The 16,028-nt window shown below is 37.9% G+C and overlaps 1 protein-coding gene across 2 annotated transcripts; it reads left to right on the plus strand.

Moving 5' to 3' along the window:
* Nucleotides 1–199: 199 nt before the first annotated feature.
* Nucleotides 200–15,252, plus strand: sap130b (Sin3A-associated protein b). Of its 2 annotated transcripts, none has more exons than XM_079614059.1 (21): nucleotides 200–324; nucleotides 1,115–1,243; nucleotides 2,738–3,000; nucleotides 3,141–3,296; nucleotides 3,958–4,081; nucleotides 4,160–4,281; nucleotides 4,361–4,485; nucleotides 4,575–4,716; nucleotides 4,811–4,901; nucleotides 5,024–5,128; nucleotides 7,613–7,754; nucleotides 7,873–7,991; nucleotides 8,126–8,398; nucleotides 8,545–8,719; nucleotides 9,400–9,504; nucleotides 9,619–9,980; nucleotides 10,187–10,408; nucleotides 12,052–12,177; nucleotides 12,279–12,382; nucleotides 12,478–12,591; nucleotides 13,921–15,252. In XM_079614059.1, the coding sequence occupies exons 2-21, from the start codon at nucleotides 1,138–1,140 to the stop codon at nucleotides 14,077–14,079; spliced, it is 3,135 nt and encodes a 1,044-aa protein (XP_079470185.1). In that variant the 5' UTR covers nucleotides 200–324; nucleotides 1,115–1,137; the 3' UTR covers nucleotides 14,080–15,252. The 2 variants fall into 2 exon arrangements, with proteins under 2 accessions (XP_079470185.1, XP_079470186.1); XM_079614060.1 differs by having other exon boundaries at nucleotides 242–324; nucleotides 12,282–12,382; nucleotides 13,921–15,251.
* Nucleotides 15,253–16,028: the final 776 nt, after the last annotated feature.

The raw sequence follows: 16,028 nt of genomic DNA on the forward strand, positions 1-16,028 counted from the left end.
TTCCATTGTATGGGGGGGGAAATACAATGGAAAGCAATGCTCCACAACCATTTGGTTACAAACATTCTTCAATCATCTATGTTCCACATAACAAAGAACTTAATACATGTTTGGAACAACTTGAGGGTGAGTAAATGATGACAGAATTTTCATTTTTGGGTGAACTATCCCTTTAAGGCACCATGCCAGTGCCACCTTCGAGGACTTTTGTTTTGAAAATCGGGACCGGAAGCGACATACTGAAGCTAGATTCCCGTTGATACCAATGGTTGATTTGCTTGCCGGGATACGAAGTGAATGGAGAGTACGGGCGTCGTGTTTACGGTAATGCTGGGATTTTGCATTTGTAAACACAACAACGCTTTTAGGATAACGTATTCGACGTGTGCACATTTCTTCAGTTGCAGGGTTACAACCGTTAACGTGCATTTGAAAGAAATAATCATGTCTCGTTGAAATGACTCATAAGATTTTTGGGCTACTAGCAACCGTGACTGTTTTGTTTTCTAAAACTCATTCTTAATCATTAAAAGGACGATTATATGGTTATGTACTAATCAGTATTTTAAATTCGACTGCATATATGTTTTTAACATATCTACATGATAAACTCAGGAGCTCATCAAGGAACAAAAGCTGCTAGTTCTAGTGTCCTGACAACCGTTAATGTTACACAGTCAGCTACGACCAGAAACAATAAAGGAGTAAACGAGTTTACTTTATAATTTGTCGTTAAATTGAAGGTATGTACCCTAGTCATAACCCTAGTAAACATATTTGAATGAGATGACACTATTGCGAGAAGCATCGCTACCTGATATTTTGTAGAAAATACCTTCAGTTGGTTTATTTAGTGGTTTATTGTAACTTTAATAGCCATTATTATTTGGTTAATATAAAAATGCATGCAAGGTGAACGTCTGAAAAAGCGGTCCCATGCTAAAGCTATTGACTGAATTTTTTGTAGATCATGTGGTGTGAGTGTGAGCATTGCAGAGAATCAAGTACTATTCTGCACTGCAGCCGGTGTGATGTGGCTCTTTGTTCGAAGTAAAAGCATTTTTCTTCTCTATTGCACGCTGCATTATGCTCTTTTTATGTTGTACTTTTTCAGGAAGAACGTGAGAGGTCGTGAAGATGAGTTCTCAGCAGTATCCACGTCCAGGTCTGCCATCTGGTCTGGGACAAGGACAAACACCAGGCAGTAACACTACAGGACTTTCAGGAAGTCAAAAGAATACAGGTTTACGATGCACTGACTTATACAAACTAGTATTAAACAAACCAGAATCTCACGCCAAAACCTCTGTAATGTTAATTAATGCTTAACTGATCTTTATAAATGTTAGTTTATATACATTACCATTTAAATTTTGGGGGTCGGTAAGAAGTTTATGTTTTTGAAAGAAGTCTGTTATGGTTTTCAATCTAATCATTAGAATATGTTGATCCAGTGCTCAAGAAATATTAATTAGTATGATCAATGTTGAAAACAGTTGTGCACCTTAAAGGGTTAGTTCACTTCACACAAAAAAATTAAATTGTGTCATTAATTACTCACCCTCATGTCGTTCCAAACCCGTCAGACTTTTGTTCATCTTCGAAACACAAATAAAGATATTTTAATGAAATCTGTGAGCTTTCTGTACTCCATTGACAGCAAAGCAACTACCACTTTGACGCTTCAAAAAGTTCATAAAGAGATCGTAAAACTAATCTATATGAATCGAGCGGTTTAGTCCAAATTTTCTGAAGAGACACAATCACTTTATATCATAAATGAATTTAATTTAGGCTTTTATTCACATATAAACATTAATTATCTCACACATAAGTTGTGGTAAACGGAGGCTCAAGCATGTTTGCTTGACGTGCGAGAACCAATGAGGTTTATTCTTGTTGCGCAACACGTTTGAGCTTCAGCAGGAACCAATGAGGTTAATTCTCGTGTGTTATGCAACACGTTTGAGCTTCCGCAAAAACCAATGAGGTTCTCACGGTGTCAGTCAGGTTTAGTTGAGCTTCTGTTTATGTTCGCTGATCAATGTTTATATCATGTGAATGAAAGCTTAAAGGGTAAATAAACCCTAAAATAACTTTTTTTTTAGTTAATGATCTGTAAGACTAGGGCTTTATTAATGCTGTTCATTGATTCAAGTAAATTAGTTGACATTGGTATCAAGTGTTTTAATTCTACAATATATGGTGTTAAAATGTCGGAGTGCTGCCCTCTTCAGGTTGAACAGTGGCTACTGCAGTTGATTTTTCCCATTGGATGTTGTGGTACTGCATGAGGTAAGCAGGTACCAGCTCACCACGCCCTTGCCTACAGAGAGACATGTCTCAGGTGCACACACCCCCTCCGCTGGGTGCCCACTAAACCGCTCAATTCATTATGGATTATTTTTATGATCTCTTTGTTGAATAGCTGCCAAAGGAGGGACAGAAAGCTCTTCATTTGGTTTTTGAAGATGAACGAATTTCTTACGCGTTTGGAATGACATGAGGGAGAGTAAATAAAATGACAGAATTTTCTTTTTTGGGTGAGCTAACCCTTTAATATTTTAGAGGAAAGTGGAAACCATAACATTATTAATGTCTTTACTGTCACTTTTGATCAATGTAATGCGTCCTTGCTGATCCTAAACTTTTAAACAGTTGTGTAGTGTACAACAAGCCTGTTTATGTCATTAAACACTTTACACCATCAATATTGACTTAATGTGGTTTTATTAAGGAGGACATGAAGACTCTAATCATGCTCCGCGTGAGCTGATGTCCATTGGAGCCACAGTGTTCAGAGATGACAAGCAGGAGACGGTAGTGGTGCGACCCTACCCCCAACCCCAGACTCATCCCTTACCCCACGGAATAGCTCCGACTCTGCCCCCTCTCCCTCAGCACCTCCCCATCCAGCCAGGCACATCCGTCTCTGTGTCAGCAGCACCATCCCACCTCCCACAGGGTCTTTCCCTAGCCTTCACTGAGGGTCCTCTGAAGGTACACGGGTTTGGGGGCTTTGATACTTAAAATCCCGTCAGTTTATAAAGTTGATCCCTCTTGTCTTCTCCCTGAAAATGTCCAATATAGGCAAATATAAAAAAGGCAAATATTTGCATGCATTACTCTTCTCTTTCCAGCCTGCCCTGAAGACGACCATGCCAAGCCGTGTGATAGCTCCAGCACCTGTGTCAACACCGGGCCACCTCACCCTCCCCTCTAAGGCTCATATCACCGCTACCATGGAGTCTACACAGGCCTCTGGTATTCCTGTGGCAACCATCAGTGGTCAGCAGGTTAGTAATGCTTTTAGATAAATATAAACAATTTTGCTGCATTAGAAGTTACTTTGTGTGTGTGTGTGGTGTGTCTGTCTGTGTGTTATCTATTCACCTATATATAAAAATCACAGTGTTTTCTGTAATTAATTGTGATTTTTCACGGATAACAAAAAAATATATTTCCAGTTTTGAAATTTAAATGATAATAAATATTAATAATTAATAAATAAATAATTGTGTTCAGTTGATAATAGTAATTGTTAATTTATTTAATGTTAGATATTTTGTAGGACACTAGTTAATTTAGATTAGTATTGAAAAAAGATAATTATTATTATTTTATTTTTTTAAGTAAATAGTTAAAATAAAAGACGGCACACAGTGGCATTTTGTTGCTGGTGTTTTTAATTGAATTATTATTGAATTCTGTCATTTTTCTCTCATAATTGTTTACCTAAATAAACATTTGCATAGAAAAAATTATTTAATATTTAAATTAATGCACATTCTTAAAAAAAAAAAAAAAACAGTTCTAAAAAATATCAAATATATTTTTTGTATTCTTAAAACAATTGATGAAAGGACTCCGTTAAGATGTCATATTTCCCCATGTGTCGGGCCTTGCTGTGACCTTCAGTTTGGTTTTAATATTTTTGTTCTTTTTGGTCACAATAAGGGTCACACTGGTAACCTGCATCATCTAATGACGAACGTGCAGATCATCCGCAGTGGAGCCCCTGCGCTGCAGATCGGATCCTCGGCTGCTCCTCCGCATCCTTTCACCTCCCATTTACCCAGAGGTGAGTTTACAGATAAATGCATCTCATATCAAACAAATTTGTGTTGGCGCACTAACTGATTTTGTTTTGTTATCACAGGAGCGGCTGCTGCGGCTGTGATGTCAAGCTCCAAAGGAACCACAGTGCTGAGACCAGCAGCTGGCCCGAGCTCCGCCACGGGGCAGCCTACAGTCCAGCACATTATCCATCAACCTATTCAGGTTAATACAGCTAACGCATTTTGGGATCTATTTAAAACACGGATTCGTTAACAAAGCCTGATATCTGTTTGTGTTACAGTCTAGGCCTATAGTCACTACCTCTACGGCTGTTCTGCCTACAGTAGTGGCTCCAGTGAATGCCACCAGACCTCAGTCTCCGGTCATCACCACAGTGGCTGCCCACTCCGGAGACATGGTACACGGGTAAGATGCATCCACTTTAGATAAAGCACATGCACTGAATTTAAAGTAGTTGAACTGTAGAAAATGATTGTCTTGTTGATTGATTCTAGTCGTTCAGCAGTGACGATCCACCCACCCCAAGCGACCTTGAGTATCCAACGCCCTCCACCCTCACGCGACACACCCACGCGGATCACCCTGCCCTCCCACCCTGCCATTGCTGCTCAGAAAGCCCTTCCTCACTCTGCACAGGTTGAAAGCATTCTGCCCTGTCCTTCTGGAAATATTTGTAAAAAAAAAATACTAAGCTCAAGGAAAGTTATACCTATTTTTTCCTCTGTCTTAGAAGCCCATTTTCAGCACTGTGACACCTGTGGCTGCCGCAACAGTGGCTCCAATTCTGGCCACCAATACTGCACCATCACCCTCTACAACAGGTCATAAGTCTACTCTATACACCTGTGATTCAGAAGCATCTATGCACATCACATAGACTATTGTGTTTACAGATGTATTATAGTACTAAGTCTGATATGTTATTTTAACACCTTTTTTAAAGGCTCCACCCCCCACACTCAATTATCCAGTAGCAACATTGTCACCATGACGGTGGCCTCCCACTCCTCTCATGCCTCAGCAGTGACCACATCCACTATCCCTGTGGGTAAGTTACCTTTAGCTCATCTGCTCTGGGATTGTTTTTTCTATTACCACAGAAGTGTAGTTACATTATCTAATATTGTAAAGGGGGTCGCACTCCATATGAGAAGCATGCCACTGTTAAAAAAAGTCAAACACATTATTTTTTTTAATGAGTGTATGCACTCCAGCGGTGACACTCGGCATCTGTCCGCGGCGCTCAGCTATGGCTCTGAGACCAACTTTGCAAATCCCAATAGATTCTTCTGATCCTAGGCCAAAATCTGTAGTCTTTGACCAATAGGCACAGTAAAGTAAACTTAGAACAAAAATAGCAAAAGTAAAACTTGCATGGTTTTCATTTTCCATGACTAATCTACAAGAGAAATATAACAACTATATATTCTGATATAACAACTAACTCTGATTTAAAGGTTCTTGGATACACAGATTTTTTTTAATGCAAAAAAGGTCTGCACTCTAAAAATATTTTATTGTAAACAATACATTTCGACACTGACGAAGGCAAAGAGTCAAAACGTTTGCTAACTTTATCTCTGGTTTACAATAAAAGATTTTTAGAGTGCAGACCTTTTTTGCATACATGGGTCTTAGCACCTATTTAGCTGGGAGAGCGCGGTGTGTGTGTTGGTTAACTTTATTTACAAAACATAGTTTGTTGCTAGTGAGTGACATGCAGGCTCAGCGTGTGCACAGTCAAATGAGTGAGGAACACAAGAAAAACACTGAAAAGGTAGATTTGGTTGCTAAAAGACTCGTTAAAGAGGTGTTTAAATGAGTCGCTGCACAGATGAAATCTGCTCAAAATGGCATTTTTGTGATTTGTAACCAACAAAGTGTAGACACGGTGTAAATAAGATGTTCTTTGTGCAGTGTAGTCTGCTTCATTGATTAGTATAACGGAAGTTTTCACATGAGTGACATCTTCAGTGATTATACAGAATGTGCGTTTTACTTGCTTTCCGTTTATAATTCATTTACAATTTCAATTCAAGTTTTATTTTTCATACTTCTAAGAGGACCAACGTCCACGTACAGACTGCAAAGTTTCAGGAGTGACGCATACATTTAAATGCAGTTGCGTGTGTGAGTCACTGATGAAATTGGGATGACTGGCAGTGGGAACCATAGCAATATTTTGGCACCTACTGACTGAATGAAAAACATGGGGATGCAACAGTTTAACATGTTTGGTGGTTCTATTTTTTACCAAAGTAATATTAGGGGCCGTTTACACAACACCATTTTCAACTAAACACAGAATTTCTATGCATTTTGGCCGTTTTGGGGGCCTGAAAACACAAATTTTTTAAACGCGTTTCAAAATGTTAGTTTTTTGAAAACGATACCATTATTGTCTCCACGTAAACTACAAAAACGCAAATTTGTGAGAACAGTGATGTCATGCTCGCGCATATTATGTGGTGTTCATTCTATAGGCACGTAGTGTTTCTTTACAAAGTGACATTGCCAACTACTGGCCTGGCAGCAGAATATAACGATTTTAGTCATTTTCGCCGATCCATTTTCGGGGATCATTTTGACAATGTTGTCGTCTGTACGCAAAAAAACACAAAGGAAAAACTTTTTTAGTGCATCGCATCATTGTCGTGGAAATGTACACTTGGTGACTGACCAAAGATGATTTATGTCCGACAGTTGTACTGATTTTAAACAGCGCCCTCTCCTAAAGATTTAGGATTCCTCTCCTGTATAACCTAAAGAATATGACATGCAGTTGCCTTGCCCCCATACACACACAAAAGAGGATTTTAATGTAAATTCTATTGATGACATTAATAATCGCAATCACAATATCAAGGAAAACAATCAACATTTATGATTTTTGTCATCATAGTGCAGTTCTAGTTCGCAATCAAAAAAAGTCCTCTGAGTAAATGTAATTTTTAAGTTTTTTTTTTATAAAATGTTTTTTCTATGCAGATGCACTCCCCTGTAAAATCACACCAATCATTCTAGAATGATTCATTCTTTCCAAATATAGCTATACAAGTCTGGTTAAAAAAAATCATATCGCTAAATATACAGCAGTAAAACAAAATATCGCAAATGTCTTTTTTATATATATATATATTGTCGTGCAGCCCTAATTGATTTAATTCCTTCCCCATTCAAACAGATATGAACTGTACTTGTATGGCTGGAAATATCTGCCTGGGGGCATAACAACTGTCTTTGCAGAGTGAACCGACTTGCTCTAAAGTGACTTTAGTTGAATACTGGGGAAAATTTGCATATTTTTAACAGATACTTTAGCAGAAACACAAATACTTATATTTGAAAACCTACTGCACTGCCTACATCCTAACTAGATGGCACAGCATCCTAACTATGATGCCTTTACATACTTGCAACAGAGCAATTGTTTGCATTGATTTTGCTTGTAAAATGGTTACATTTTTACCTGAAGGAATTATCTTTACCTTAAGGAATTAATTATTGGTTTTGCCCCCTCTGCCACTTTTAGCTAAAGTCGTTCCGCAACCCAACACACACATATCACCACGTATCCAGTCCGAATACACTGGAGAACGGGGCAACCTCATCCCTATCTCTGGTCATCGCTCCTCTCCCAACCCCATAACCATGGAGAACCGCACTGACAACAGGTATAAATCCTATATTGAATACATTTGAAATGTGTTTTTGGCTGCTAACTGGCAATCTCCAGATCAGGTTCATTCTGTTTGCCCTGCTTTTAATAAGGTGTTTTATGGCTCCCCACAGACAATCTGTTCCAGTGCAGTTCCAGTACTTCCTGCCCACCTACCCATCAGCACCGTATCCGCTGACCCACACGTACACCCCTATCACCAGCTCTGTGTCATCCATACGCCCTTATCCAGGTACCATGTGGTGCTTACATTAATATTAGATTAAGCTAAATGATTTTCCTGCACAGGAAACTTGATTTGAAATTGTTGGGTACTAATTAATTTTGGCTTTAGGTTATTAATATTTGTTTGTTGTGTGGACACAGTTACTGCTCAGGCGCCCAGTGCAGCCATGCCTGCTCAAGCCAGTGTAGGAGTTGCATCTGCAGTTCATCTGAACTCTATGCAGCTGATGACGGTGGACCGCATCACCCAGATCAACACTCAGAACATTCAGCCAGGTGCCATGACAGCACAGGGCATCCAGCCCACGCCCATCCAAGCCCAGGGCCTCCATACGTCTGCCCAGATCACCACCACCAGCATTCAGCCCACACCAATCAACCAACAACAACCCCCAACAGAGTCTAAAGCTTCAGGTGAGGAGCCTCAGATCAGCTCTGAATCTTACATTAGGATCCACCTTTAGTTCTTTGCATGTTTATACCAAACAACTGCATACAAAGAAACCTTTCTTAAAGTGAAACAGTAATGATAAGTGTCTTTCTATGGTGTTTTTCTTCAGTTGTACTGGCCGATGGTTCCACTCTCGTGGCTAACTCTATTAGCAATGCGTTCAACAACAGTCAGCCTGCCACCACTGTGGCCCAGACGCACAGTCAGAGTGCCAACGCTGCAACCCCCTCCCTTGTGACGTCCCCTCGACCCAGCATTCTGCGCAAGAAACCTGCCCATGAAGGGTAAACATGACAAACTCAATAGTCAATATTGTCATGTTCTTGGCTGTATTGCTCAAGTGTATATCTCATTGAGATGTCCTAATTACAAACAATAATTAAGAAATCATAATTTGGAGAAAAAAAAATTCATTTTGTGAAGTTATTTTCTTCCCAAATATGAATTGCATCTGTAATGCAAAAAAAGTTTTCATTACTTAAATGCACTAATGAAAATCATCTTGTCTAGACACATTTATAAAATGATAAACAAATGACACAATGATAAATAAATGACTACTATCTTGATTCAATTACAACTTTACAATTGTACTTAACTATTTAAATCTTTTGTCACTCACATTACAGAAGAAGACTGTAGCTAATTGCTTAATTATCATTAAGATAGTGGCCAAATGAAAACTTAAGTGGCCTTAAATATAATACTTAAGATATAATTTATTTATTTTCCCTTTCTGAATTTAGTTTGAATTATGACCTATACTTTTCATGTTCAGTGTTAAGAGTCAGTGTTAAAACTATTTTAATAGTTTTAGTTTTATTTAACAATGACAATGCTGATGTGAATCACCTGTAAAATGTTTCTACTACGTTCTTCTATGTTTTAATTAGTAGTTTAACATTCTTTTAGAAAAAAAATATTGACATTCTCAAGATGAATCCGTCTTTTTGGTTTACTAAAGTGCTGCAGTTAGGAAGAACCTGATCCCAGGTCATCTCAGTGACTCCACAACCCCTAGAATGGATGGACACATCAGGAGTGCATCAGGATCACCACGTCCTGCAGGGTATGAAATATTCAAATTGATTTTAAGATAATTTATCATTCTCTTTGTAGTATCACTTGGTCTTAAATTGCAGCTCTGCTTTATAAACACTAAATCTCCAAATCCCTTTGGCAGAGTGAAGCCCAAACCTGACATCCACATGAGCCTCGTTCCATCAGTAGCTGCGGCTATAGAGGCTATTACTAGCCAGGGAAATGAACAGCAACCGCAACACTTGGGACCACCTCCCCCCCAGCTGGCCTCTCATCCTCTCCCCTCCCTCCTGACGTCAGCCACGCCTCCCTCTCAACCCACTCCTGCTCTCTCAGCCATACCCCCTGCCATGGCAGTCACCCCGCCAATCCCCTCCATGGCCAATGTAGTGGCCCCTCCCACTCAGCCAGCAGCCAGCACCACTTCAGCATGTGCCATCAGCTCCACCCTTCCAGAGATAAATATTAAGCAAGAGGCGGAGCCTATGGAAACTACAAAACCAGGTGAGATCTTTATGCAAACAAGGTTTTACACTAGTAGTCAACCTATATATTAAAATTGAGATTCATTTATTCAACCAGTATTTTACATCTCTTCCCAGTGCCACATTGTGTATAAACTGAAACGATGAAAAGAAAATGATGTGATACACGTATCAAAACCAGAAGTATCAACTGATTTAACTGTCTTTCTCCTCAAACCCCCTCAGTGACATCAGGGCCAAACAGTGGTGCACAGATGTTGGCAGTCCCTGCTACAGACGTCACCCTGGGAGCCTCACCCAGAAAGAAGCCCCGCAAGCAACAGCACATCATCTCCACTGAGGAGAGCGAGATGATGGAAACCAACAGCACAGATGAGGAGAAATTCCCACCCAAACCCCTCAGCCTACGTGCAGAGAAACGCAAGTCCCCTCCTAAAGAATACATCGGTAAGCTTCATTACAGTTTTTAGAAATTGAAGATGAGTTACCAAGATCTAATAAGGTTCTTGAATCTGAGGTTCGATAATCTGAGATCTTTTTTTTTTTTGACAATTAGGACAATCAGGTTAATTATTTCATATTGTTTGAATCAACATAAATTCTCTACAGCAAATACTAATAATCTACTGATTCTGCCAAAAATGTTCGATTGTATCCCGCTCCCGCCCAAAACTTTTATGTTTTGTCCCGTTCCCGCCTGCAAAAGCCCTTAGGAAAGGGTGTAGGCTTATTTTTCAATCCCGGTCTGGTTCGATTCTGTCTTGTTCCAGGTATTATTTCGCCCAAATTTCCACAGGCACACCGCTTCATATTTCAAGTTACAGACTTCTGCGTGCTGTCTCTGTAAACCATATCTGTCGCTTCCCGTCCAGATATCTTCCCTCCCGCATCCGCACTCAGCAGTTCAAATCTCGTCCCGCTCCGCACTCTTTTGCAGACCTCTAATATATAGGACAATGTTTTCACTTTTGGAGAAAAAAATTAGAATTGCCATAAATTCACTAGTCAAGTTACCTTTATTTATATAGTGCTTTATATAACACAGATTGTTTCAAAGCAGTTTTACTGGGATAAACAGGAAAACAATTATTCAATGAATTCAATTCTGCTGTAAAGCAGCTGAAATCATGTTGATTCAGTTCGGTTCAATAACTGTAAAGTTAATAAATTATGGATCGAGTTCAATTCATCTTTAAAGCAGCTCTGGAGGAAAATGATCCAGCTCAGTTCAGTTTTCATCCGATAGTGTCAGTCCATTCAAATCAATGATATTGCTGAATATTGAGTGTCCCAAACTAAGCAAGTCAAAAGGCGAAAGTGGCAAGGAACCCAAACTCCATTGGTGACAGAAATGGAGAAAAAAAATCCTTGTGGGAAACCAGGTTTAGTCAGGGGACCTAGAAGAGAACTGCAAATACTACCATGGTATTTCACATTTAATTTCACATCTTTAAAAAATTAGTTTTATCATTTAAATAAATAATTAAAATAATTATTTAATAATTTACATTAAATAGTTTTTATCTATATTGCAGAAGACTACTGCTACTTGGGGGAATATTGGCATGAAATTTGTGCCACAATGCAACAAAAAAAAGTGAATTTGCTGTACTCCATATATTTTAATTAGTTGAACACATTTTTTGTATTTTAATCTATAAAAAAAAATAATATATATATATATATATGTGTGTGTTTTCACTTCTTTCTCTATGGAACATCTTAAGACTTTTACTGCCTTCTGCTTGTGAAAGTCCAGTAGTCCACTAACCTTTGTTCTAAGTAGTGCATTATGAAACGACAATGGTGACTGTGTCGTAACATAATTGAACAAGGGCCAAATGTAATAACATTGCTGGAATTAGATAAACCCACGTAGTGATAAAGATCAGAATAATCTTGGCTCGTAAGTTGTTCTGGAGATGACTAGATTCTGCAGTTGCTCTTATGGCAGAAATTGTGTGACTAGCTGTAGTTTTGACTTCTCACAAGTTGTCTAATGATTTGTGTTCACTTTAAGAACCTCAGTTTCAGTACAAGACATTGTGGCTCCTTTAATGCCAAAATTGAGTGTATCTGTTTCACTGCAGATGAAGAGGGAGTTCGGTATGTTCCTACCCGAGTTCGGCCTCCGGTCACTCTGCTGCGCCACTACCGCAACCCCTGGAAAGCAGCGTACCACCACTTTCAGAGATACACCGACATCCGTGTCAAGGGTCTGTCTAGGCTCATCACTCACTTGTCCATTTTGCATTAATACAAGAAATATAGTCTGTCATCAGTCATTCATTAATACCAGTTTGTGCAATCCAATCAGAAGACAAGAAGGGAACCCTGCAGGATGTGGCCAATCAGAAGGGAGTGGCATGCAGAGCCCAGGGCTGGAAAATTCACCTCTGTGCAGCTCAGCTCATGCAGCTGGTAAAACTTGCTCTGAAGCTTTAGTTCATCATATCACCAGTAACTGGCATGAATTCAGTCAAAACAGTGGATGTGTTTTTGTCACCTGCCTGCAGACTAATCTGGAGCATGATGTCTATAGTCGTCTGACGACTCTCCAGGAAGGCCTCGTTCCGAAGAAGAAGGCCGGAGCAGATGATGATATTCACCGTATAAATGAGCTCATACAGGTGAGAGCCACTTATCACTTTTTACCACATATGATCACTTTCAAATAGGTTATCAGCAAGATTAAAACATTTGCTTGCTTAAATCTTCTTCTGGAGATCTATCAGTATGTGCACAATATATTGGTACAATGTCGGTTATTATTATTATTCATTGGTATCGATCAATGTTGGATATTACATGCTTATTTCCTCTATTTTTACATTTAGATTACTCAGTCAGTATTGTGTCATTGCAATGACACAGAAAATGTAATTTAAATTGTATAATAATTTAATAACCCTGTTAAATGTAATCTTTAACAAATCTCAAAATGAATATCCATTTTCATACTGTACATGATGGTGTGATGCTTAAATTCTCTTGTAGCATTTAAAACAATTAATTTTAATCTTTTGTTTTATTTAGACCGAATAGTGTATTCTTTTAATATCGGCCCCTTTATTGGTTATCGGTCATAGCATGAACCAGAATATCTGTGCATCACTACTTTATTTTTTAAGTTTTCTTAATACTCATATTTCCTATACGGATTAAGTCATTCAGGCAAACTAAAATGTAATCAATTGTAAAATATGTAATTTTTTTCATGTTTTTGAGAAGTCTCTTTTGCTCACCAAGGCATGCTCAAGAAGTCTCTTTTGCTCACCAAGGCATGCTCAAGAAGTCTCTTTTGCCTTTTTTTTTGCTGTAAAAACAGTAATATTGTAAAACATTATTACAGATTAAAATAACAGTTTTCTGTTTTTATATATATTTTTAAATGTAATTTAGCAATATTTTCAGCATCATACCTCTAGTCTTCCACAGACCACCACAGAATGAAAAATAAAAAAGGTAATTGCTACTTTTTATCTCACAATTCTAAAAACAATTCTCAGTCAGATGTAAAATCGCAATTATCTTTTAAAATATTTTATTCTGTGGCGGAAACATGTTTCCATAGTCTTCAGTGTCACATGATCCTTCAGAAATCATTCTAATTTGCTGATTTGCTATGTATGTATGTATGTATGTATGTATGTGTATATATATATATATATATATATATATATATATATATATATATATATATATATATATATATATATATATATATTCATATTATTATTATTATTATATATATATATATATATATTAATTTTTTTTGATCAACAAAATGTAAGCATTTATTTGAAATAGAAATCTTGCATCATAAATGTTTTACTGTCAGTTTTGATCAATTTAATGCATCTTAATTTCTTTAAGAAAAAAAAAAATCTTTCTGACCCCAAACGTTTGAGTGGTAGTTACATAACTGATGTTAATCTTAATACTGTTTCTCTGCATAGGGCAACATGCAGCGCTGCAAGCTGGTGATGGACCAGATCACGGAAGCCCGTGATTCCATGTTAAAGGTGCTGGATCACAAGGAGCGTGTCATGAAGCTGCTCAACAAGAACAGCAGCGCTAAGAAGCTCAATAAGCTGAAGCGCAAGGACAGAGCGTGAGATACACGGACGGGACAGGGTTCAGCATGAGCACAGAACCTCCTGCTCCATGACCTCTAGCATGCAGGCACACTGCCCTGGCTCACTCGGCCTCTACCAGAAGACATTCACTTCGAGTCCTGATCGGATGGCAAGACGTCTTTATCTGGCAAGCCCTTCCTCTCCCAGCACACATAGAAGCTCTAGGGAACGACAATGTTAAATTAACCACAACATGCATCTCCAATTGTATCTTCACTAAAATATGAACGTTTTTTTTTTTTTTTTAAACAAGACAACTCGGTCACAAAGAGGTCATTTTAGGGAAGTTATTGGATGTTGAAGATTTCATTTTAAAGTTGTACATAAGCAGATATCAGTAAAAGCAATGCTGTACGTCTATAGATTATATCTACCACTTTTTCATTTGGGTGCCTTGAACGATGACCTGGTATTGACATTGGTCTGTACTGTATTAAACACCAGATGGCAGTATTTCGTAATGGCCGTTCTTCACAACTAAAGGTTTCCATTTTGTGTTGTAGCACTTGAAACAATAAGAATTGAGAAGCCATAACAACACCATCCTCGCTGTCCTAAATGAACAAAGACTGTAGTATTTTACCACATATGATTTGTGGGAAACGTTAAAGGTGCTTTGGTGAAATGGAGTATTGTGCCTTTCTGTGTGCCTCATAAAACATGGGTTTGGTGTGATGGAAGCAGATTTTCTGCGAAGGTTAAATGGAGTCTGAATGTCTGAATCATATTACGTTCTCCCGTCACTGTCTGTCGATTTGTGAGGATTTTTTCATTTATCATCAGTCTTGCAAGCGCTGGCTTTCTAGGTTGGCTCTTTTGTCGGGGGTGGGGTGTGGGGGAGGGTTTCATTTGTCCATTAAGGGTGGTGAGAATCATGTTCAGATATGACGTCAATCAGAATTTAGAGGAGAGATTTGTAAGTTAAACCTAAGTATATATATATAAATATAAAAAATAAGCCCTCTTCCATTTTTTTTTCTTTCTGTCTTCGTAAATGAACAATATTATGTTTATTTTTCCATTTAAGTTGCTTGAAGCAGTGTCATTTGTGGCAAAGATAAAGCGTTGTATACTGTTTGATCACTCAGTTTCATTTTGAATGACATTTCATGTTGCACTCCACTGCTGAAGTAAAGAAACTTTGTACATGTATCTGCGGATGTGGTTTTTTTTTCTACAGTCTAATTTAACTCTCGGTAATCTACATACTGATGTATTCCCTCCCGCCAAATCAAGCCTCTGGTTACACAAAACCATGCTTTTATCACTGTATTTATACTTCTGTTCACAAGTTTTGTTTAGTTTTTTTTTTTAGTTAGTTAGTTAGTTAGTTTTTAAAGAAATTGATACTTTTTTTCAGCCAGGATGCTTATCAAAAGTTACAGTAAAGGCATGTATGATGTTATAATTTATTTCAAATCAGAAGATTTTACATTTGAAAATACATTTTTCAAATTTAAAACTTGTAAAAAAAATTGAAAAGTTATTTGTAATTATATTTCACAATATTTCTGTTTTTACTGTTTTGTAAAAAAAAAAGAAAAAAGAAGCAGCCTTGGTGAGCATAAGAGACTTAAAAAAACATTTAACCGTTTTTAATGACAGCAGTTGGCTTGCATATTAAAGTTTCATAAGGCTAATTTGGAAATCATTTACATTATTTTATGATTTACTGACTGTTCAAAACATTCAGCAATGTTAGTATGCATTAAACAAACACAAAGAAAAACAGTAATATTGAGAATTGAAAAGCACTGTTTTGAATATTTTTTAAATGTAATTTATTACTGTGATGCAAAGCTGACTTTTCATATAAAAAAACCCCTGAAAATCTAGTGCTGCTTATCGTGTATTTCCCTTTCTGACAATGCAAAAGCGTTTTATCTAGGTAATGAAGTCACAGCCCAAATCAAGCTCCGCGTCTGGTT

The sequence above is a fragment of the Phoxinus phoxinus genome (genome assembly GCF_949152265.1).
Source record: "Phoxinus phoxinus genome assembly, chromosome: 5".
Lineage (NCBI taxonomy): Eukaryota > Metazoa > Chordata > Actinopteri > Cypriniformes > Leuciscidae > Phoxinus > Phoxinus phoxinus.

Bases quoted from the DNA above. Each gene is read 5' to 3' on its own strand.
- sap130b (XM_079614059.1), top strand. From the start codon at position 1,138: ATGAGTTCTCAGCAGTATCCACGTCCAGGTCTGCCATCTGGTCTGGGA. The intron at 3,001-3,140 runs GTACACGGGTTT...TTCTCTTTCCAG, and splicing joins TCACTGAGGGTCCTCTGAAG to CCTGCCCTGAAGACGACCAT. The intron at 7,755-7,872 runs GTATAAATCCTA...GGCTCCCCACAG, and splicing joins GAGAACCGCACTGACAACAG to ACAATCTGTTCCAGTGCAGT.